This window comes from Pan paniscus, chromosome 1, assembly GCF_029289425.2.
Source record: "Pan paniscus chromosome 1, NHGRI_mPanPan1-v2.0_pri, whole genome shotgun sequence".
In the NCBI taxonomy this organism is placed as follows: Eukaryota; Metazoa; Chordata; class Mammalia; order Primates; family Hominidae; genus Pan; species Pan paniscus.
In genome coordinates, this window is record NC_073249.2 from 31,932,575 (window position 1) to 31,957,377 (window position 24,803).

The 24,803-nt window shown below is 38.0% G+C and overlaps 1 protein-coding gene across 3 annotated transcripts in view; it reads left to right on the forward strand.

Annotated features, from left to right (window-relative positions):
• The window catches only part of GPATCH2 (G-patch domain containing 2), a 201,900-nt gene that overhangs the window by 169,457 nt on the left and 7,640 nt on the right, over positions 1–24,803 (forward strand). The window contains exons 9-10 of one of the 3 annotated variants that reach the window (XM_055108058.2): positions 10,171–10,259; positions 12,321–12,389. The exons of 1 other annotated variant lie outside the window; for it this stretch is intronic. In XM_055108058.2, coding sequence (XP_054964033.1) covers positions 10,171–10,259; positions 12,321–12,389 — 158 coding nt within the window. The remainder of the gene's footprint in view (positions 1–10,170; positions 10,260–12,320; positions 12,390–24,803) is intronic. One more of the 3 variants, XM_003814138.7, reaches the window with a different exon arrangement.

Below are 24,803 nucleotides of genomic sequence, written 5' to 3' on the forward strand. Positions count from 1 at the left end.
AAGTGCCTACTATTTCCTAGGTACTGTGGTGTGAAGAATAAAAGAATACTCCAAGATGCCTCAAATATCAGATTCTACTTGGAGAGACAATATCCAATTTCAATTCAGGCGAAATGAATTTTCCTCAATGTCCCCAAAGAGGTGGTCTGCTACTATAGCCCTGTGGATTTATTACATTGCATAGTAATTTATTGTTCATGTTCATTTCCTACATTAGGCTATGAACTCCTTGAAGGTGGGAGCTATCTTACCCTTCTGTTTAGTTTAGCATCTAGGAGAATAACTGATACTTTGTCAAAATTTGTCAATTGTTAAGGGAATGTTTTTGAATAAATTTAAATAACAGTTCAAGAAAGAAGTGTTACTATTTAAAAAAATTCATGATTGATTACCACCTGAAATGTTGAGACAACGATAGTTATGGTGGTTTTATTCATTTTAGTTCAATAAGCTTTTCTTGTGCTTTTAATATATGAAAAACAAAGCTAGGTTCTGGGAATTAGACATGGTTCTTGGCCTCAAGTTGTTTTCCATATATATTTAGCTGACAGTCTCCTCTAATCTTAAAACAACTTGAGGCAAATACTATATACTGTATGGTAAGATATGACAGCAATATGCACAGATTGATATGGAAATACGGAGAAAAACACTTGGAAGAGTAGCAAGGTTAGGAAAGTTCAAAGAGGAGAAAGACGTTTAGACTTGAGGGCACTAAGAGAACTGAAGGAAAAAAGCAGGCTCTCTAACATGGGCAGAATTAGGAAACACAGAAAATTTCTTAAAGTAGGTAGAATACATTGCTCTAATGTTAGCACATATATATGGTCTCGATGAGTAGCAGTTGTTAAGAAAAAAAATCTAAAGGACCTGGAAAAATACGGGGCATGATGTAAGCTAAGATATAACAGCAGGTCTCTCGAATCGATGTTTAGAAACCCCATTCGACATTCGCCCAGATGTGAGAATGTCTTCATTTACATATGGTAAAGAAGTTGTAATAATTACCTGAATTTCATAAAACAGCCGCTACCATTTTCAGTTATCATTTGTGTGGAATAATGAAGCAGTACAAAAGAAATATTTAACTGAGCTGTTTAGGAATATGGTGTCGTGTATTTCTTAACATACACAAGGAATGATATCATTGGACTAGCAGTCCCTCTAGGCTTTAGATAAAGCATGAAGCATACCATATGAAGGAAGCAAGACATCTTTTTTTTTTGAGACGGAGTTTCGCTCTGTCGCCCAAGCAGGAGTGCAGTGGCGCGATCTCGGCTCACTGCAAGCTCCGCCTCCCGGGTTCACGCCATTCTCCTGCCTCAGCCTCCGGAGTAGCTGGGACTACAGGCGCCCGCGACCACGCCCGGCTAATTTTTTTGTGTGTTTTTAGTAGAGACGGGGTTTCACCGTGTTAGCCAGGATAGTCTCGATCTCCTGACTTCGTGATCCGCCCGCCTCGGCCTCCCAAAGTGCTGGGATTACAGGCGTGAGCCACCGCGCCCGGCCAAGCAAGACATCTTTGAAGAGAAAGTACCAAATGGTGGCCAAGAGAGAATCTGCAGCAATAGGCTGATGTCAGAATATCAGTGGGTTTTCTTCTCAAGGACTCTTGTGAGTTTTAATTGAGTTTTTGAAATGAAAATGAGTGTTTCATTCTTGTATGTTATGACACATTTAAAGCAAGCAGAAATGGACAATGAAGAAAAAGTTAACCTTTCTATTAACTACCAAAAAAATGCCTACATGGTTTTTTCAAATGACCCTAATTCTTCCTTTATTGTAGCATAATGGCAATTTTCAGATGTAATGAGTTTACTCTGCTACGTGTTTAGTGACACCCTACACTAAGCATTCTTCTGCATGTATTGTATGGCAAAGTGCCTTCCATCTGTTCCCTTTAACTGTGACTCTAGGTAAATTACTTAACTTTTTTGTGCCTGGGCTGCTTATCTGTAGGGTGGGGATGATAATAATAGTAAGAGTAATAGCTAACAGTTATTGAATGTATATGTGCTAAAATGTTTTACATAAATGATTTCTAAATGAAATCTTTTGAGGTAAGCATTAGTTTAATCATAATTCTTGAAGTTAAGGAAATCGAGGCAAAGAGAATGTAAGTAACATGCCAAAGGCTGATAAAAAGCCTTCTCAAACATTGATAAGCAGACTTTTTCAAAGCTCTAGTGAGAAAGCAGACATGGTTTTACAAGAAGGAACATGTTCTGACTCTCTGGCTCATCCCAAATGCAAATCAAACCAATGCAACCTAAAGCTTGAATTTACACCACAGCTGCCCCAGTGTGAAAAGCTTGACTTTGCCTTTGAGAAATTCATCCAGCTGCCAAAACCACTTACATTTATCAATACCATTGTTTTTCTCTTTTCTAATTAATCTGGTTATAATTTGTATCTTTCATTGCATGCTTAATGTAAGAAAAAATAATAATAATGAGAAGGGTAAAGAAGAAAATTCCCACAAAATGCCATCACACACAAATCATTATCATCAATATTTTGTTGCACAGTCTTCCATGCCTTTCAACCCAGGCCTATGCATATTCATTGATTTGGATATTTTAGTTTAGTGCACACACCTATTCTGTGTTTTTTGATATTGTGATTTTAAAAGGTGACCTATATATGTGGCATATTTTAAATATTCCAATGACATTTTAAGACAAGTATTTTCTATTTTAGGTTATGAATAGTTTGGTTTAAAACTACTGAGTCTATTTTTTTGGGTAACCCTCTCTGTTAATCATTCAGAATCAGGTAAAATTCATGCTTCCTCTTGCTAGAAAAGTATGCATACATGTATTTTGCACATAATTTCAGCAAGTTTCTGGCTCTTCTGAAGGCTCCCACCTTGTCCCCTGCATCTCACCTCCTTGCACACTACATTTCAGCCCTGCTGACACTGCTTTGAGGAGTCAGGAGAGTCCTTCACTAGCAGGGTGGCAGCAGGAATGAAATGAGGCCCTTGAGCTCCTTCAGAAGCCTTCTGACACAGTGGTGCTAAAACGGGAGTGTTCCCTGTCACCCCTCGCAGGAGGTGTGACAGGGGTATGGCTTGTCTGTTGGTCCACTGTGTGCCCTCAAACCCCTTACGGGAGGGGGAACACCCAGATGGGCAGATACAGGAGCCAGGGGTGAGCACTTTGGGGCTCTGGCCCCACAGTATCATCTAGGGGTGGGTACTTGTGACTCCCAAAGCCCAAGTGGGTATGGTGTGTGTTACAGTGCACTCTTTTAGCTTTGCCATCCACAGACAGCTTAAGTGTTAATCAGATCAGTGCCCTCTTGGTACCCAGGTCCTTATCCAGCACCCAGGAAGAATCCGGTCACACAGGGACTTGAGGATGGTAAATGCAGGGCTTTTATTGAGTGGTGAAGATGGCTTTCAGTGAGATGGATGGGGAGTTGGGAAGAGGATGGAGTGGGAAGATGGTCTTCCCCTGGAATTTGGCCGTCCAGCGGCCAAATTCCTCTCTGACTATCCCCAGCCAAATTCTTCTTGACGTTCAGATGCTCCTTCTCTTCTGTCTGCCACACCCTTCTGCCGTGCTTCTGCTCTTTTGTCTGTCTTCTCCTTGTCTGCTCCTGGAGCCTGGGGCCTGGGGTTTATATGGGTACAGGATAGGGAGGTGTGGCAGGCCAAAGGCAACTTTTGGGCACAAAAACAGGAATGCCTATTCTCATTTAGGACCATAGGTTTCCAGGCTTGAGGGTGGGACCTTTGCTGGGGTACCGCCATCTTCTACATAGTGTTTCCCTGTCTCCTGTCCATATCAGTGGCTCACTCACACTAGGCACATAGGAAACACAATAAACAGTAGCTCCAGAAGAGGCCACCAATTACCTGTAGCAGGATAAAGCAGACTGGGAAGAAGGAAGTTTGGACTCGAACCCTCTGACTAGAGTGGAAGAGGCACTAACAGGACAGATCCATCTGAAGCAGTGAGAGGAACTACACAGTGGCAGGCAGATCATTCTATCTAAGGGGTAGAGCCTCAGACTACATGTGGTGGAAGGTTAATCAACATAGAGTCAAGAGTTGCCAACAGGTAGGCAGTGAACAGGGATAGGAGCCAGGGGCAGCTGATGCTTGGAGAAGGGTAGGCAGGCAGCATTAGAAAGAGCCTCCATCACCAGATTCCATTTCATGGCCAGGAATTGAGCATCTAGGAGGTCAAGGCAATTACCGAGTTCTGAAAGAACTAAGTTACTACAAGGTTTGTGGTAAGGTAGGGTAAGTCTAGAATAAAGCTTGGACCCAATTACTGAAACCCAAGTACTAACTTCAGTGCACTGAGCTAAAACTTAAACCACCTCTTGCTAAGATCAGGTTTGTTCCAAAGAGAAGGTAAATGGGATTGAGGCAGAATGTGAAGTCAAATGACCAAGGCCATCAGGAGAGAAGACCAGAGCCAAGAACTGGTCAGGCTGTGATCCACGATACCAAATGCAAAGGGTTGCTATGAATGTCCAAAGAGATCATGCACAAAAAGCTGCTTTGAAAGAAAACACCACCATTAAAAACAAGGATTTGGCTGGGTGCAGTGGCCTGTAATCCCAGCACTTTGGGAGGCAGAGGTGGGCGGATCGCTTGAGGTCAGGAGTTCGAGACCAGCCTGGCCAATAAGGTGAAACCCCCGTCTCTAGCAAAAATATGAAAATTAGAGGGCGTAGTGGTGTGCACCTGTAGTCCCAGCTACCCGTGGGCGCCGGGAGGGTGGGCGTGGCGCTGAGGTATGAGAATCACTTGAACTCAAGAGGCAGAAGTCACAGTGAGCAGCGCCACTGCACTCCAAACTGGGGTACAGTGAGACTCTGTCTCAAAAAGGGGAGGAAAAAAAAAGGAAAGTTGTTTTTTTTTTTTTTTTTTTTTGAGACAGAGTCTCGCTCTGTCGCCCAGGCTGGAGTGCAGTGGCGCGATCTCGGCTCACTGCAAGCTCCGCCTTCCGGGTTCACGCCATTCTCCTGCCTCAGCCTCCCGAGTAGCTGGGACTACAGGCGCCTGCCACCGCGCCCGGCTAATTTTTTGTATTTTTAGTAGAAACGAGGTTTCACCGTGTTAGCCTGGATGGTCTCGATTTCGTGACCTCGTGATCCGCCCACCTCAGCCTCCCAAGGTGCTGGGATTACAGGCGTGAGCCACCGCACCAGGCCAGAAAAACAAGGATTTAATTCAATCCTTCTAGTCGTTATAAAACATTTATACTTGAAAGTGCTTGATACTTATTGTATTGTGCGTTTGGGTACTAAAGGAAAAAAAGCTAGATACTGATGTCTGTCTGTTCAGTTTAATACGTTGAGACATATGGACACCAACTAAAGCGGGGAGGGTAATTTGGATCTAGAAAAGGAAGTTCACACACGGGGCTGGGTTTCCCAACCCCCATCCTTCTCTCTGCCATTGGAATGCTCCTCCAGTGACACCACAGACCTGCTTTATTTCTGTGCAGCTGATGCCCTGTCCAGGCTGATATTTTTCTAACTGACAGTGAGTGTTCTTGCCAAATGCCAGGGCCCATAGTCACGTCTGTTTGTCTCTGTTTTGCAGCTTGTCGGAGGCTGCTTGGGAACACATTTTATCCAGGGGGCAGCTTTAACTAGGCCTAATTCTCTGAAAAGCCTCTGTTTGTAATTGCATACAATGAAGAGACAAGTTCCTATTGTCTTCTCTTTACTATTATTGCGTCTGACACTGCCTGCTTCAGTCCTTGTCAGCCCGTGTCAAAAGCCAGGTTTTCAGGCAAGGTGGTTCTCAGTAGAGTTTTTGTTTCTGTTTTTTGTTTTGAGTTTATTGGATTGTTGTTTTGTTTTGCTTCTACTTTTTTCCCTCCAGATAAGATGTCCAGCTTCCTGTCACCACCCCATTTAAAAGATAGCCTGCAGCCAACGATGGGGATAAACCAAGTGAAGTTGGTTTAAAAAGCAAAATAAAACAAAAAGACTTCTTTTTGAGTTCTGCTTTTCTAATATTTAATAGGAAAATTTTCAGAAGTAATACTTGGGAAACCATGTTTCAAATCGTAAGTGACAGACCCGTAACAAAAATGCACCATTTCTTTATCCTTTCCACTTCAGAATAGGTTGGTTTTGATTTGTCTCCCTTCTTTTCCTCCCCATGCAAATATCCCAACTAAAACACATATCTAGTTGATTGGTGTTTTTCTGATACACCTTACAAAAGGATCTTAATATTGTTCTTTAATAACTTTGGGTCTGTTCCTAGGACGTTGCGTTGTCATTCTCAAAACACCACAGAAGAAAGAAACAGAAAATGCCGACCATCACCTTGAGTAGTATTCCAAATGTTCTGCTTTGCAAAGACAAATGACTCATTTAGACTGAAGAAACAAGGCTGCCTTTGAGACATTCATTGATTTTAAATTAAAAAATAACTGCTATGGTTTACATTTAGAGTGACAACTAAATAACAGAGTAGACCTTACTTAGTGTCATTTGTAGCAACTCCACTGCACCTGTCTGAAAGAAGGGGGGTGTGGGGCAAGCCTAAATGGGGTGATCTTATGGATCAATAATCCAGATCTCTCAATGCTGTGTAGCAGACAGTCAATTCTTGATAGAATTACTGAAATATACAGCTAGCTGTTTTTCTTATGGCTCAGGTCTTCAGGTGTGGTGTTGCTGAGTTTATTAACTTTATTCTCCTTGAACATTTTTCTCTTTTTCTTTATATAGCTATGTTGGGGGTGGGGGAAGGGAGTTGAATGAAAATGTTATATTTCATTTGCTCTGTGAAGATACCCAAAATGTTTGGTCCAGCAGATGGAAAAAAAAAAGGTTTAGAAGAGGGAGTTGGTTGTTCCTGAAGTTTGTTTTTCACTATCTTTGTAAATAGGCCTACATAATAAATTTTAAGAAGTATGAAAAAATAGTTATAAAGGCAATATTGACTTGGGAGAGTTATTTTCAAGCAATTAGAATACTCCAATTACATATAACTACTGCAAAAACAAAGTAAATAGAAACCAATGGTATTAATAGTCACAGTGAGCATCTAATATCAGGCACTCAAGTATTTCTTCTGATTATTTCTAAAAATGTGTTTCTTAAGAAACGTGCCCTGGCTAATAATTGTTTTAGCTTAGTTTGAGCTTTAAAAATATCTGAAATCAATAAAACCAGCCTTAATTCTTTTAAAATTTTTATTGATATTTAATATTTGTACAACCAAGAAGTTTCATTGTGCAGTAACTTGCATCATTCTTTAGTTATTATAACTGAGATGAGGAAGTGAGTGTCTGAACTATGGCAAACCTAGTTGGTCTCCTCCCTCTTCAGTCTCAACCGTGTCCAACTCGAACTCTCTACCAGCATCCATGCATCTGGTCTACTTTGTCTCCTTTTATAAAATCTTTAATGACTCCACATCGCTGTTAAGTCCAAACATCTTCATGGGGCAAAGGTGGCATGTATGGCCCCATGGTCCAGCCCCAGTGCTCTTTTCCATTCGTGTTATACAGTCCCTTCTGCAAACACTGCTCTGCAGGCATCCTGAACTACTCATAACTCCCTGAACAGAGCAAACTCTTTATCACTCAGAAATTCGTTCAGCAGCAAGTTAGAAAACCTGACCTGCAGTGGCTTAAACTGTAAGAATGTTTATTATGTTTTAACAGAGGATCAGAAGTAGCTAGTTCATGAGTTGGTTTTCACAGCTTGATTACAGAAGACCCACACTGCAGAATTCACATTCCCACTTTATTCCCTATTTTCAGAATGGTACCTTCCCCTCCTCTTCAGCTATTTCTGATATCTGAGCCTGTCTGGTATATGATCTACAGAAGGTAAACTTTGCTCCAGTCTTTTGCTAAGGGGAGATTTCAATAGGGATAAGATATGTGAAAGGATACTTTTTTACAAAAAGGTAATATTATGACTCTCATATGGATATAAAGTGGGTATGTGTTAAAGATTTTATTTAACTCATTAGCTAATGAGGGAACTGGGCAGATGTTATAACCAGTTGAAAGGAGAAGTCAAAGAAGCTCAAGTGTATATAGAGTAAAGGAGTATTGAAATGATTGTTTAAATGGACCCCAAAACTAGCTTTTCCACAGAAAGGAAGGTTGTCATTCCACAGGACAGAATTTATTTGTGTTTCTGTAGTTAAGAAGTATTTCCCATTGCTTTTGGTTAGCTACAAGGTAGAGTTGTAAAATAGCTTCCACAGAATTAGCATTCAGTGAACGAAAGAGTATACTCCTGAAAGCATAGTTTTTCCATGGAAGCACAAATTTTATCCTACCAAGGAAAAAATGTGTATTTGATGCAGCATATTTAGGATTGTTGTAAGGACTAAATAATATAGTCTTTACTAGTCGTTAATAAAGTTGGTTATGCCTGCCGCCACTACCACTGTACCTAATGATTTCCTATACACATATTTATATTTTCTTTCGCCACTCTGACTTTAAATTCTTCCAATAATGAGAACTGAAAGTTTCATGTCCTTTGTATCTCCCATCTTCTCTTTTCCCCTCTCCCCATTTTCACCACCACTGGAGTCTTATGCTAAGTCCATAATAGATACTGATAAATGTTTGCTGAATAAGTAAAGGAATAACTTTAAATTTGTACAAAAAGAGTATGTCTTCTCTGTGACATCATTCTACTTTTTTAAAATGTATATATAATCTTAAAAAGTAGACACAGTCATAACTATTCATTTTTCTTGGCATCATGAGCCAAGACCATACCTCAAAATCCAATAAAAATGTTATAGTCATGCATGTTAATGAACTTTTGGAGAGCCAAGCAGAGCTAAGTTAGTCATTAACAGAATGAATTTTTGAAAGGTTTTTTGAAATATTTTAATAATTATAATTATTTTGTAAAAGAAACAGTATGTGCTCAATAAAAAGGTAAAAGAAAACTAGACAAATGCTCATTTACTGTTAAGATATGTTGATAAGGTTTTGTGGTGTATTTTTTTGACTGCATGTGGCCCTTAGATTACTCAGATCATTAATTATGACTGTACTTTGTGCTTTATAAATAAAATCTATATTTGAAATAACTGTACTCTCCAGCACTAATTTTTCATTATATTTAACCATCTGAGTATATGTGTTTAAATATATATCTTGAATTTTGAATTTTACCTGAATAAATTTTAGTTAATTTTTCCCTTTTTTTCTTCCTAATAATGTTTGTTTTCAAATTAGTTTCTTTAAAACCTCAAGATACTGTCAGATATCTCTCTGTCTTACTAAAAGAACATGGGCTGTCATAAACATGCTTCATTTATTTCTGCTTCATGTTCCCCAGGCCCTATCCCAACCCTGCATCAAGGATTATGATGCAGGAAATGAACACAGAATCTTTCTATAGCTTGAAAAGTTTGAAGACTTTAAATGCTTTCTTTTTTGTATTCATCTTGATTTGTAATTGGCCCATTTCTTTTTTTTTTTATATAACTTTTCAATTTAGGAGACCAAATTAGACAGAAGAATCTAATTGTATAGTAACTGGTTCCAAAAATAGCAGAAGGTCCACTTCTCGGTTTTTATATATCATGTTTTTACAAATATAATCCAGTATCATGTTAGACTGTTAAATAGCAGTGGACCAGCATTAATGCATTCAAATTATGTTTTCTCACTCAGCTAATAAATAATTAACTGAAGAATTCTAATCATATAAATTATAAGGGAAGCATCACTATTTCCTTCTATTTAAAATGTTTTAAGAGAATTCACTGCTGCATAATATCCTAAAAGAAATTGATCATACTTTTCCTGTAATAAATGTTGTTCTGACAGTAAAGCATTAGTAACCAATTGATAACCTAGCAACAATATTGTGATCTCTTTAGATAATTAATCTTAGCTATTTTCCTGTCAGAAGCAACAGTGCTTGATTTTATGTTGAGCCAGAAAGATTGCCAGTTTTGAAAATTAAAAAGCATTCCTTTTATATTATTCATTCCAGTAACAATTTATGATGGCGCATTTAGCTGCTGAACGCTTGTCAACAAACGTAATTATGTTTCGATATAAACAAGATTGGTGATTTTACTATGCAGCTCCATCTTTGTTGAGAACGTTTTGATTTAGGTTCAGATGATACAAGCTGTGTATTTATGTGTCATTTTTTTCTTCTTTGTTAATAGTTTTTTCTGATAATTATTCGTAGGCAAACAAGCATGCATTTAGGATCCTTATGCACGGGAGATATCAAACGGAGAAGAAAAGCTGCACCTTTGCCTGGACCTACCACTGCAGGTAAAACAAAAGCAGGGTTAGAGTGGAGCACAAATGTAGAGTTCATAAATCATGAAGAATAAAATGTAGATACTTCTTAATCACTTGCAATGAAGAAGAAGCACAGTTGCAAGAAACTATTAAAACAAATCATTTGCATGTGGTATCAGGGTGTATTACATGTTCCATGTGTAGATCTTCCAGATTAACATATATGTTACATCCCTGCCCAAATGCAAGATTTCATGTAAGGTATTACAAGGATACAAAAACTTCAAAGGCTATATCTTTGGCCTCTATAAATTTACAGTCTTGTTGGGAAAATAAGGCATAAATAGATGAAATGACAAATAACCCCAGAAGAGATTAATAGTAATAAATTCAAAAAGTATAGCCGCAGCCCCAAAACACAAGACCCCATGTGGTAGGAGATGGAAACTGACTGAGCGAATGTGGCAGTCTGGTTTCTAGTCCCAGTTCTGTAGCAGTCTTAGATTCCTCATTCCTTCTTTAGACAACATTAGTACTAGATTGCGAAAGCTCTCATTTCTACCTCAAAAATCATGTCATTCTAATAATATGCCATTCTAATAATGAGCGTGGTATTGAGAAGACTACAAGTACTGATCAGAGGGAAGTCACTGTAGATCGGAGAGGACAGGAAGCCTGCCTTACTGAAAGGGCAAAGACTCGCCTTGTAGTGAAGGTTGTGAATAAAATAGTATGTATTGAAAGTCTCATGCAAGAGCAGTGGTAAGGGAGGCACAGATAAAGTCAGTGATAGGAGGAAGCCAAGTGGACATTAAAATGTAGACACCCACATATAAAGAAACAGCCGTTAACCATAACGGATTTGTGATGCAGCAAGCTGTATGAGAAAATGTTTTTCAGTATAGATACAAAGAATAATAGCCTTGACCTATTGTCTGGGATCTTTAACCATACACATTTAGAAATTTTCTCTTAGCTTCATTCGGGCAGCCTTTATAGGAAAAGTGATTTTAATTATAGACTATGAAAATAAGATTCCTATCAACAGGAGAGTAAACAGTAAAAAGAAAAATATATGTAAGTATATGCATGGTTTTATGGGGGTGGGGTAGCATGGTGAGTTTAAGAGGAAAAAAAGATGTGAAACTTACATTCTCTATTTTTTTTTTTTTTTTTTTTTGAGATGGAGTTTCACCCTTGTCACCCAGGCTGGAATGCAGCAGTGTGATCTTGGCTCGCTGCAACCTCCGCCTCCAGGGTTCAAGCGATTCTCCTGCCTCAGCCTCCCAAGTGGTTGGGATTATGGGCGCCCACCACCATGCCCAGCTAATTTTTGTATTTTTAGTAGAGATGGGGTTTCACCATGTTGGCCAGGCTGGTCTTGAACTCCTGACCTCAGGTGATCCGCCCACCTCGGCCTCACAGAGTGCTGGGATTACAGGCACGAGCCACCGCACCCAGCCACGTTCTCTATTAGGGAACCTATTCCATAGTAAAGCACTAGAAAATTGAAGAATAACTTAAAATTGGAGCACTTCTAATGCAGTTGTTCCGTATAAGGGACTAGATTATAAAATTATGCATTTAGATGCATACCTGATCATCTTCTGGCTGTATTGAATTTTCAAGATTAGGAAACACCTGTGTGTAGAGTGCGTTTGTATTTGTATAGAATAATATTTGCCACTTGTTGAGTACCTACTGTGTACCAGAAACTTTATTATCTTTATAACAACTGTATGAGGGAGATGGTGTTATCATCACCTTACAGATCATAAAATGAAGATGCAAAGAAGTGTTAGGTTAGCTACCTAAGATGACAGAATTATTGAACGCAAGGGAAGGTTTCAAGCCTAGGTCTGCATAACACCTAAATCCATGCTCTTTCCATAGCAATGTACTTACAGCCTCTTTGTAAGAATATATATATTTTCTTTATATACACATTACATATATATAAAGATTGTCCTATTGCATACGCTGACTGAAACGCACTACTATATGCCTTAAGTTTTATAGAAGATTTATCTACTATTACTATGTAGAAATGTGAATATTCATGAAATATTTCTAATATATCTCTTCATACAGGAACATGTAGCCACATTTTGGATGAAACACATGTCATCAGTCTTGCAATTCAGATCTTTCATAAGGCAGGTATAGGATTCTTTAACATCTGCATTCCAGTTGAATGGTCCCTGAATTTTCGTATCTTTCTTTGATTCAACCATTAGCGGCAGAAACAGTACAAGAACAATCTTAGGAATGCTACTAAAGCACCTTAGTGGCAGCAATAAGGAAAAGAAAATACTGGGGTCACGTCCTAACACTCCGAACATATGTGAAATGAGAAGGAAAATGCATAATGGTTGAGGAGCGGATAATATAATTATTTCTGCAAGGTGATTTTGACATTACAACTCAGTAACATCAGAAGAAATCATTTATGTGGCGTATGGGTACAAACATTGAACTTTAGCCTAAAACAGTTTTTTTTATAAGCTTACACCAGCATATTCTAGATTTTATATTTCAAAATTGTGATTCTCTTAATATTCAGGATGTTGGTATTACTACATTTTTACTTAGAAGATAAAATTCATAGATATTTAATGCACTTTTAATTACTCAAAAAGTAGTGGAGCAGGAGAATTGCATCACTTATTTTCGAGGCATTTTTAAAATCTATGCATAACTGTTTGTCTCTAAGAGGAAGAGATTGAGGTTATCTTAAAGTCCTCAGTTTTAAATAGAATATATTTTAATACCAATGAATCAACTCTAAGGTGAAGATTATTATCCAAATTCAAGTAAGAAATGTTTTTGCATAAATACACTTTGATAATGAGGGCATGAATCCTAGATCATCTTGTGTCTGAAAATTACAGTTTTCAAATTCTGAAAAAGAGTCAGTCACATAATAAAGAGTTAGTTATATTTGTAAACTTCTGATTTTTAGCTAAGGACAATATTCTTGCCCTTTTATAGGCCCTTGCAGAACTCCTGAAAAACACATTGAGTTGAGATATATTTTTGTAGTTTCTTTTGCCTTTAGTCAGCATTAACTCTAAACAAGAAAAATGCAGATGATAACAGTCTTTTATTTGAAATAGGGAGTAAGAGTTAAAAGACTGACAGCTTGAATATTGTTTGATAATCCCCTCTGATTTATATGTGAAATATTATATAATCAAACAGCGAGTTTAGAAAGGATTTACCAAAAAATTGTCAGAAAACTATAATTAGGCACTTTAAATCCAAAACTGCGTTTGTATAACAATTTATGACTAAAGATAAATTGTATTCATAATAAATAACTTTTAATAAAAGATTTAAAGCCTCCTATGAAATTAATAACCCAGAATTGATTACGTTTACCTGCTAGTGTATTGAAAATTTTTCTCACCCTCTTTTAGCAATAGCTTTGAAGCATAATTTCAGTCGCTTTAGAAAGCTCTAGACTAACCAGCAGTGTTGTCATTTGAACATTTATTAATTGTGACAGGAACACCAAATTTATTTCAGTGCTTTAGCTTATTTACTGCTCTTTCACCTTTGTATTTTGTATTGACAAAGGAAAATGAATATTGATAAGGTTAGATATTGATTTTTTTAATGTATAGCTTGTTCTCTGCCTCATTCAAAGTCACATAACGAAAGATAGTGGATGTCTCAGTAGCAAAGGATGTAGATTTACTATTATAAAATTGAGAACTATCGAAGCAATAAGGTTTGCCAGCAGAATGCATTTTATAGTTTGAAAAATGTCATCTGTAAAGGTGAAGAAAAGCAGTGAACAAAATAAGAGGAATATTATTAACACTTTTTAAAAAGGCGTTAGCAATGTTGGTTGTGGTCCATGTTTTTGGTAGAAGGCATAGCTTATTGAGGATTTAATAGTAAAAAGATTTAAGTTCCTTTTTTGAGATATTATGGCTACTATATTTTTAAAAAATTTTGTCCACTGTACAGTATGAAAATTCAATGTTATCCACAATTAATATTGCCTATTACTATTTTGCTTTCTATTGAAATAATGTCATAGTAAAATATTTATTATAAGGAGTCAGCCTTTTTTCTATACATTTTAAGTATAGAAGTGAAATGCCTTTTGCAGTTTAATGTCTTGGTATGCATATTGTTCCAGGGTAGTTTTTTTCATGAACATGTGAGTTCTGGCAAGAGGTTACATTACAGCTTTTTGTGACTTTTCAACTTTTTTCTCCAGGTCCTACTGATATTTCAATAGGAAAATAATCTTCTTGAATATTTAAGGCAGTGAAGGCAGGTTGTAAATAATAATAATGAGTGAAGACTTTTTAAAGGCTCATTTGCAATTAAAAGTCATGCCAAATATAATCAGAAATGTGTGGTATAACCAAGCTCCTTTTCAAGGTACTAGATTTTATTTGTCCAAATTTATCTTATCAATAATTATATTTTTATTTGCTGCTATCCCTGGGTCCATATAGCTGCTGTAGATTATTGTAGCTCTTTCAAGATTTTAAAACAGGCAGACTTTTCCAAGGGGATTGTTATTAATTTTGAAACCAGACTCTATCTGAATGAATAGTAAAGCCTAGGATGTATGCAATCCTTCACCTCTTGACACATACACCACCAGCCCACTCTTCGGTTATGTGTTTTAGTAGAATCTTAATAAACAGTTTTCCATTATCATTCAGTACAGGATGGACAGAGTAAGCACACATGTTAGATAGAAAAGATAGAAAAGAATTGCTGTTTCCTGATAAAAGACTAAATAATGAGAAAACACTTAAACTACCGAACACCTGAAAACACTGAATAAAATTTGAAGCCATCTTTTTACAAAGATAGCTGAGACTACAGGAAAGAAAGGGAAATGTTCAAGACCAAAATGGCCCTGAGCAGCCCCCACACCCACTCACACTACTGGCAAGCTCAAAAACCTAAGGCATGTTCGTTAGTTCCCCCGTGGACAGGGAGTCAAGCCTGGGATCCCAGCATAAGTCTCCTTATCAAGTCAGAACCTCTAAAAACTCCATCATCAGAAATGGGCAGACTGGAAACAAAACTTACCCACAGGCACTGTGGAAGATAAAGAATCTTGTTTCTGCCTGGGCTCCAAATAGAAAACTCTCTGAAGATTTGTGACCAAGAGGCTGCCCTCACAATGAGTTTCTAGTTTTAAATTACACTAAGCCAAAAATTAACATAAAAACTGGTTTCAGAAGCACATTCAAAGCCGCTCTAGAGGTGTAGGCCTTCAACCCGGGCCTCAGAGAAGCACCACAAATAAAAACCTACCAATGACGATCTCATAAACCAAAACTAAAAAGTTAGTTATAAAAACATATTCAAAAAAGAAAGGAAATAAATTGTAGACAAAGAAAAGACAGATGTGGTAAAGAATCGAGTAGAAATTTGAGATTATTTTATTATGAAAATATCTTAAAAACTGTGCAAATCAATGAATGGGTTATATGACAGATTAGATACAGCTGAAAAGACACTGAATTTTAGGCGAGATCTGAAGAGTGATCTCTATGCTACATAAAAGCAGCACAGAGAGATAAAATGATTGAAAATATAAAAGAGGCTGAAGGACTTAAGGACAATGAAGTTCAACCTATGTCCAATAGAACTTACAGAAGGAAGAGTAGAGAGAATAAGATGGTGCAATATTCAGGAAAATAAGAATTTTTAGAATGGAAGGAAAACATGAATTTTCATATTGAACAAGTACGAGTCTATATCAAGAAATATTAAATATAAATAAAGTCACATTGTAATAAAACTTGAGAACACCAAAGACAAGGAGAATGACTTAAGAGCAGCCAAGGAGAAAAAATATAACCTACGTAAGAATGAAATTGTACTGGTAGCAAACTTAAAAATAGCAGTACAATTGAGAATGTAAGAGAGAATATTTCCAAAGTGCTAAGACAAAATAACCAAGTCAACCTGAGTTACATATCCAGCTAAATTATTACCCAAGAGTGAGGATGAAATAAAGTCATTTCGGATAAAGACTGACCACTACTAAATTTTATACCTCTTGTAGAAGAAAACAGAATCCATTAAAAAAGAATGAAATTCAGGAAGTAATGGTGAGCAAAGAAATTGTTGAGCATGTACTAAAAGCTAAATTAATATTGACTATATAAAAGTAATAATGATGGTGACAGTGACCATGTAGATGATTAATTTGGATGTGTAAAAGTAAGATGGACAATAATATGTAAAATGTGAGAGAATAAACAAGATATGCATGTTGACTTTTAAAGGTCATCACTTAAAACGATAGAAATATTGCATATAGTCTTCAAGATAGTATAAGCAAGCAATAAATTCCAGAAAGGAAGAAATAAAAATTCACAGAAAAAGCAAAGCTAGTAGCATTATATAATATAGTAAAAATAAATCTAGGTATATTAGTAATCATGATAAATGTAAATGGAGAAACTACATCTGTTAAATTTAGGGATTATAATGGATAAAAGAAGAAAACTCAGTATATGCTTTTTACCATAAATACAACTAAATATAAGGTTTAATTTAAATATTAGCCAAAGAAAGCTAGAGTAGCTGGATTTATAACAAACAAAATGAATCTTGAGGTATTTCAGGAGTTAGAATACTCTCTTTACTCAGATTTGCTATGCTTGTTTAGATTTATACTTTTACCAGGAGTTAGAAATCTGTGAATAGAATAAAACCTTAATCAGTTGGGGAAATATGGCAAAAGAAATGATGTAATAGAAAATGTTTTTTGTTTTTGTTTTTCTTTTCTTATACTTTAAGTTCTGGCATACATGTGCAGAACGTGCAGGCTTGTTACATAGGTATACACATACCATGGTGGTGTGCTGTACCCATCAACCTGTCATCTACATTATGTATTTCTCCTAATGCTATCCCTTCCCTAGCCCTCCACCCCACAAGAGGCCCCAGTATGTGATGGTCCCCTCCCTGTGTCCATGTGTTCTCATTGTTCAACTCCCACTTATGAGTGAGAACATATGGTGCTTGGTTTTCTTTTCCTGTGTTAGTTTGCTGAGAATGATGGTTTCCAGCTCCATTCAAGTCCCTGCAAAGGACATGAACTCATCCTTTTTTATGGCTGCATAGTATTCCATGGTGCATATGTGCCACATTTTCTTTATCCAGCCTATCATTGATGGGCATTTGGGTTGGTTCCAAGTCTTTGCTATTGTGAACAGAGCTGTAATAAACATACATGTGTGCATGTGTCTTTATAGTAGAATGATTTATATTCCTTTGGATATATACCCAGTAATGAGATTGCTGGGTCAAATGGTATTTCTGGTTCTAGATCCTTGAAGAATTGCCACACTGTCTTCCACAATGGTTGAACTAATTTGCACTCCCACCAACAATGTAAAAGTGTTCCTATTTCTCCACATCCTCTCCAGCATCTGTTGTTTCCTGACTTTTTAATGCTCAGCATTCTAACTGGCATGGGATGGTGTCTCATTGTGATTTTGATTTGCATTTCTCTAATGACCAGTGATGATGAGCTTTTTTTCATATTTGTTGGCCACATAAATGTCTTCTTTTGAGACGTGTCTGTTCATATCCTTTGCCCACTTTTTGATGGGGTTGTTTGACTTTTTCTTGTAAATTTGTTTAAGTTCCCTGTAGATTCTGGTTATTAGCCCTTTGTCAGATGGATAAATTGCAAAAATTTTCTCCCATAGGTTGCCTGTTCACTCTGATGATAGTTTCTTTTGCTGTGCAAAAGCTCTTTATTTAATTAGATCCCATTTGTCAATTTTGGCTTTTGTTGCTGTTGCTTTTGGTGTTTTAGTCATGAAGTCTTTGCCCATGCCTTTGTCCTGAATGGTATTGCCTAGGTTTTCTTCTAAGGTTTTTATGGTTTTAGATGTTACGTTTAACTCTTAATCCATCTTGAGTTAATTTTTGTATAAGATGTAAGGAAGGGGTCCAGTTTCAGTTTTCTGCATATGGCTAGCCAGTTTTCCCAACACCATTTATTAAATAGGGAATCCTTTCCCCATTGCTTGTTTTTCTCAGGTTTGTCAAAGATCAGATGGTTGTAGATGTGTGGCATTATTTCTGAGGCCTCTGTTCTGTTCCATTGGTCTATATAACTGTGTTAATACCAGTACCATGCTGTTTTGGTTACTGTAGCCTTGCAGTCTAGCTTGAAGTCAGGTAGCGTGATGCCTCCAGCTTTGTTCTTTTTGCTTAGGATTGTCTTGGATATGTGGGCTTTTTTTGGTTTCGTATGAACTTTAAAGTAGTTTTTTCCAATTCTGTGAAGAAAGTCAATGTTAGCTTGATGGGGATAGCATTGAATCTGTAAATTACTTGGGCAGTGTGGCCATTTTCACAATATTGATTCTTCCTATCCATGAGCATGGAATGTTCTTCCATTTGTTTGTATCTTCTTTTATTTCCTTGAGCAGTGGTTTGTATTTCTCCTTGAAGAGGTCCTTCACATCCCTTGTAAGTTGTATTCCTAAGTATTTTATTCTCTTTGTAGCAATTGTGAATGGGAGTTCACTCATGATTTGGCTCTCCGTTTGTTATTGGTGTATAGGAATGCTTGTGATTTTTGCAAATTGATTTTGTATCCTGAGACTTTGCTGAAGTTTCTTATCAGCTTAAGGAGATTTGGGGCTGAGACAATGGGGTTTTCTAAATATGCAATCATGTCATCTGCAAACAGAGACAATTTGACTTCCTCTCTTCCTATTTGAATACCCTATTTCTTTCTCTTGCCTGATTTCCCTGGCCAGAACTTCCACTACTATGTTGAATAGGAGTGGTGAGAGAGGGCATCCTTGTCTTTTGCCAGTTTTCAAAGGGAATGCTTCCAGCTTTTGCCCATTCAGTATGATATTGGCTGTGGGTTTGTCATAAATAGCTCTGATTATTTTAAGATACATTTCATCAATACCTAGTTTATTGAGAGTTTTTAGTATGTAGGGGTGTTGAATTTTATCAAAGGCTTTTCTGTGTCTGTTGAAATAATCACGTGGTTTTTGTCATTGGTTCTGTTTTTGTGATGTATTACGTTTATTGATTTGAGTATGTTGAACCAGCCTTGCATCCCAGGGATGAAGCTGACTTGATCATGTTGGATAAACTTTTTGATGTGCTGCTGGATTTGGTTTGCCAGTATTTTATTGAGGATTTTCACATCGATGTTCATCAGGGATATTAGCCTGAAATTTTTTGTTGTTGTTGTGTCTCTTCCAAGTTTTGGTATCAGGATGATCCTGGCCTCATAAAATGAGTCTGGGAGGAGTCCCTCTTTTTCTATCGTTTGGAATAGTTTCAGAAGGAATGGTACCAGCTCCTCTTTGTACCTCTGGTAGAATTTGACTGTGAATCCATCTGGTCCTGGGCTTATTTTGGTTGGTAGGCTATTAATTGCTGCCTCAATGTCAGAACTTGTTATTAGTCTATTCAGGGATTCGACTTCTTCCTGCTTTAGTCTTGGGAGGGTGTATGTGTCCAGGAATTTATCCATTTCTTCTAGATTTTCTAGTTTATTTGCATAGAGGTGTTTATACTATTCTCTGATGGTATTTTGTATATCTGTGGGATCAGTGGTGATATCCCCTTTATCATTTTTTATTGTGTCTATTTGATTCTTTTCTCTTTTCTTCTTCATTAGTCTGACTAGCAGTCTATTTTGTTAATCTTTTCAAACAACCAGCTCCTGGATTCACTGATTTTTTTGAAGGGTTTTTCGTATCTCTCTCTCCTTCAGTTCTGCTGTAATCTTAATTATTTCTTGTCTTCTGCTATCTTTTGAATTTGTTTGCCCTTGCTTCTCTAGTTCTTTCAATTGTGATGTTAGGGTGTTGATTTTAGATCTTTCCCACTTTCTCCTTTGGGCATTTAGTGCTATAAATTTCCCTCTAAACACTGCTTTAGCTGTGTCCCAGAGATTCTGGCACATTGTGTCTTTGTTCTCATTGGTTTCAAATAACTTATTTATTTCTGCTTTAATTTCGTTATTTTCCCAGTAGTCATTCAGGAGCAGGTTGTTCAGTTTCCATGGAGTTGAGTGGTTTTGAGTGAGTTTCTTAATCCTGGGTTCTAGTCTGATTGCACTGTGGTCTGAGAGACTGTTATGATTTCCATTCTTTTCCATTTGCTGAGGAGTGTTGTACTTCCAATTATGTGGTCAATTTTAGAATAAGTGCGATTTGGTGCTGAGAAGAGTGTACATTCTGTTGATTTGCAGTGGAGAGTTCTGTAGATGTCTGTTAGGTCTGCTTGGACCAGAGCTGAGTTCAAATCCTGAATATCCTTGTTAATTTTCTGTCTCGTTGCTCTGTCTAATATTGGCAGCAGAGTGTTAAATCTCCCACTATTATTTTGTGGAAGTCTAAGTCTCTTTGTAGGTCTCTAAGAACTTGCTTTATGAATCTGGCAGCGAGAAGACAGGTGTTGGCCTGTCTTACTAGGTTGGGGAAGTTCTCCTGGATAATATCCTGAAGAGTATTTTCCAACTTGGTTCCATTCTCCCCATCACTTTCAGATACACCTGTCAACCGTAGGTTTGGTCTTTTCACATGGTCCCATATTTCTTGGAGGTTTGTTCATTCCTTTTCATTCTTTTTTCTCTAATCTTGTCTTCATGCTTTATTTCATTTAGATGATCTTCAATCTCTGATATATTTTCTTCTGCTTGATCAATTTAGCCATTGATACTTGTGCATGCTTCAGGAAGTTCTCATGCTGTGTTTTTCAGTTTCATCAGGTTATTTATGTTCTTCTCTAAACTGGTTATTCTAGTTACCTTTTTTCAAGGTGGTTAGCTTTCTTGCACTGCATTAGAACATGCTCCTTTAGCTTGGAGGAGTTTGTTATTACCCACCTTCTGAAGCCTACTTCTGTCAATTCCTCAAACTCATTCCCCAGTTTTGTTCCCTTGCTGGCAAGGAGTTGTGATCCTTTAGAGGAGAAGAGGCGCTCTGGTTTTTGGAATTTTCTGCCTTTTTGTGCTGTTTTTTCTTCATCTTCGTGGATTTATCTACCTTTGGTCTTTGATGTTGGTGACCTTCAGATGGGGTTTCTGTGCAGACGTCATTTTTGTTGATGTTGATGCTATTCCTTTCTGTTTGTTAGTTTTTCTTCTAACAGTCAGGCCCCTCTGCTGCAGGTCTCCTGGAGTTCACTGGAGGTCCACTCCAGACCCTGTTTGCCTGGGTGTCACTAGCAGAAGCTGCAGAACAGCAAAGATTACTGCCTGTTCCTTCCTCTGGAAGCTTCATCCCAGAGGGGCACCCGCCAGATGCCAGCTGGAGCTCTCCTGTATGAGCTGTCTGTCGACCCCTGCTGGGAGTTTTCTCCCAGTCAGGAAGCACGGGGGTCAGGGACCCACTTGAGGAGGCATTCTTTCCGTTAGCAGAGCTCAAGCGCTGTGCTGGGAGATCCGCTGCTCTCGTCAGAGCCAGCCAGCAGGAATGTTTAAGTCTGCTGAAGCTGTGCCCACAGCCACCCCTTCCCGCAGGTGCTCTGTCCCAGGGAGATGGGGTTTTTATCTATAAGCCCCTTACTGGGGCTGCTGCATTTCTTTCAGAGATGCCCTGCCCAGAGAGGAGGAATCTAGAGAGGCAGTCTGGCTACAGCAGCTTTACTGAGCTGTGGTGGGCTCCACCCAGTTGGAACTCCCATCAGCTTTGTTTACACTGTGAGGGGAAAACTGCCTACTCAAGCCTCAGTAATGGCGGATGCCCCTTCCCCCACCAAATTCAAAGCATCCCAGGTCGGCTTCAGACTACTGTGCTGGCAGTGAGAATTTCAAGCCTGTGGATCTTAGCTTGTTGGGCTTCATGGGGGTGGGATGTGCTGAGCTAGACCACTTGGCTCCCTGGCTTCAACCCCCTTTCCAGAGGAGTTAATGGTTGTGTCTTGCTGTCATTCCAGGTGCCACTGGGGTATGAAAAAAAACTCCTGCAGCTAGCTTGGTGTCTGCTCAAACAGTCGCCCAGTTTTGTGCTTGAAACCCAGGGCCCTGGTGGCGTAGGCACTCGGAGGGATCTCATGGTCTGCGGGTTGTGAAGATCGTGGGAACAGCATAGTATCTGGGCTGGAGTGCACTGTTCCTCAAGGCACAGTTCCTCCAGGCTACCCTTGCCTAGGGGAGGGAGTTCCCTCACCACTTGCACTTCCTGGGTGAGGCACCGCCCCACCCTGCTTCTGCTCACCCTCCGTGGACTGCATCCACTGTCTAACCAGTCCCAGTGAGATGAACCAGGTACCCCAGCTGGAAATGCAGAAATCACCCACCTTCTGCATTGATCTCGCTGGGAGCTGCAGACTGGAGCTGTTCCTATTCAGCCATCTTGCCGGCAACTCCCCATGCATCAGAAAATGTTGATGATATAATATTGCAAGTTCAGTGTTCAGTCGGCTGAAAGGGTAACATTTGGGATCAAATATCCTAAGTTCAAGTTCTAACTGGGATACTCTTTAGCTAATTGACTTCGGGCAGCTGAATTATCTCTCCAAACATCAGTTGCATCTACAAAATGGGGCCAATAATACTCCCCTTTCAGGTTGATAAGATCAAAAGAAATTATGGATACAGAAGCATTTATAATGTATAAGGGCTACAGACGTCATTGTATTCTACGTTATCCAAATGTGTCTGTGATATATTACTCAATGAATTTTTTTAGTGGTTTGTACAACATCTCTGCTAAAAATTCTTATAGGGAATCAGGGGAATCAGGTAAAGAAATGTGTGTAGGCTTTTGGAGTAAGCTTAACCAAAGTTTGAATCCTAGCTTACTCACTGTGTGGTCAAGGTTAAGTTACTTCAACTCTCTGAGGACCATTAAAATTTCCTTTTTGAATGAAGAGTAGAAATAATGAATGTCAGATACCTAACAAATATACCACATGCTTTGTGTAGGCATGCTTTCTAGTAGGAAGACCAAAAATGGTTCTGATTATATTGTAGCAGATAAACATTCCTGTCTGACTTCAGGGCCAAAACAGTTTTCTATTTGTAAGATTTTTTTTTTTTAATGCATACTGTTTGATACATAAGCATTCCATAAGAAATACATTTCGGTTTAATTAAAAACGTGTTAATAAGAACACTTCCTCCTCTAAACATGTCAATAACAGATCATGTCTTTTATTCTTTACAAAGTTTTTATCCCTTAAGGAAAAAAAAACTAGTTTTACATTAAATTTCTGTTATTTAAATAAGTCAGTGCATCATATATTTATGCACTTAACTATTTAAACTGATTTTAATTAACAAAAGTATCATGAAGTATGTCTGCAATATTGCAGATAAAATTATAGACTAGTCTGAATTAGTGAAGCATTTCTATATTAATAAATGAAATAATTAAAACATTAGACGAAGAGTAGTAACACCTACCACTTTCTCTCATCTTAAACTGTGCTTAATGCTGTTCCTTGAGTTCATAATAATAATAATCAAAAATCCATGTCCCTAAATTAGTTGCTGAGAACAGAGGACAGTATCATAACTTATCATTGTTATAATGTTCCTAATAATAATGAGAATAGCCCAGCCCCTCAGCTGGCTAGTCAAGTAATGGTGAAAAGAGTATGGGAAGAAAGAGTGATCACAAACTAATAAATGCCTTGTGAATACAAGGTAGGGACAGAGGCGGAGTGCACTAGCTGTTCTATGGGAAGCAGCATGTGTCACCTCCCCTTCCATTGGCTGTTTATCCAACATCAATACAACACTTTAGGAGCCAAATTACTAAACAAGCTGCCAATTAGGCTTGCAGTCAGCTGGATAGATTAGTGGCTAAGAGAGGCCGATACAAGATTTTCATCTCTTGAGCCAATTATGCAAGTGAATTACCCTCCACGGTACTCTTTGGAAGATTTGAGGGGAAAGGACCGACTCAGCTGTAATAGATACGAGAGATCCAGCAGACAGGAGGCTGGGAGCGGAAGCAGGCAGAAAGGTTAGTAGGAGATGTATTGCTAAAGCTGCCCGAGCAGGAGAGCCTTCTAGGAAAGGCCTTAAAGGACTTTAACACTGCCAGGAGCCAAAGAAAGGGAAATTATGGTTGTGGTGTATACTGCGCTGAGGCTGAGTTGTTCCACTCCGAAGTCTTAATCTCATAAAAGAAGGCTGAGAAGCCAACAGTAGATTTCACTCTAGAATCATTTTCCATGAATAATGAAGTATCTGTTACTTTTTTTGTTTTTTAGGTTGTGTTTCTATGAGGAAAGATTTAGCATTTGAAGAATAAAATGTTCATTTTTCTTCTGAGTACAAGATAATGCTTTGTTTTATGTTATATTGTTTTATTTTTATGAAGAAGAGAAATGAAACCATCATTTAAAAAAATGAGAATGAGTTCTTTTCCATCTATATAAAAACAAAAGCATGAGAGTATGGTGGTCACCCCTGGGCTACCCTGCTTGAAATACCAACATTTTTCAATTATAATAGTGAATCAATTATCATTTGCTGTTCACTTTAGGACTGAAAATTCACCATAATTGAGCAATTTTTTAGAAATATTTTAAATTGGTCTTACTCTTTTCTTAAATATTAAACAAATTTTAATTCTGAAC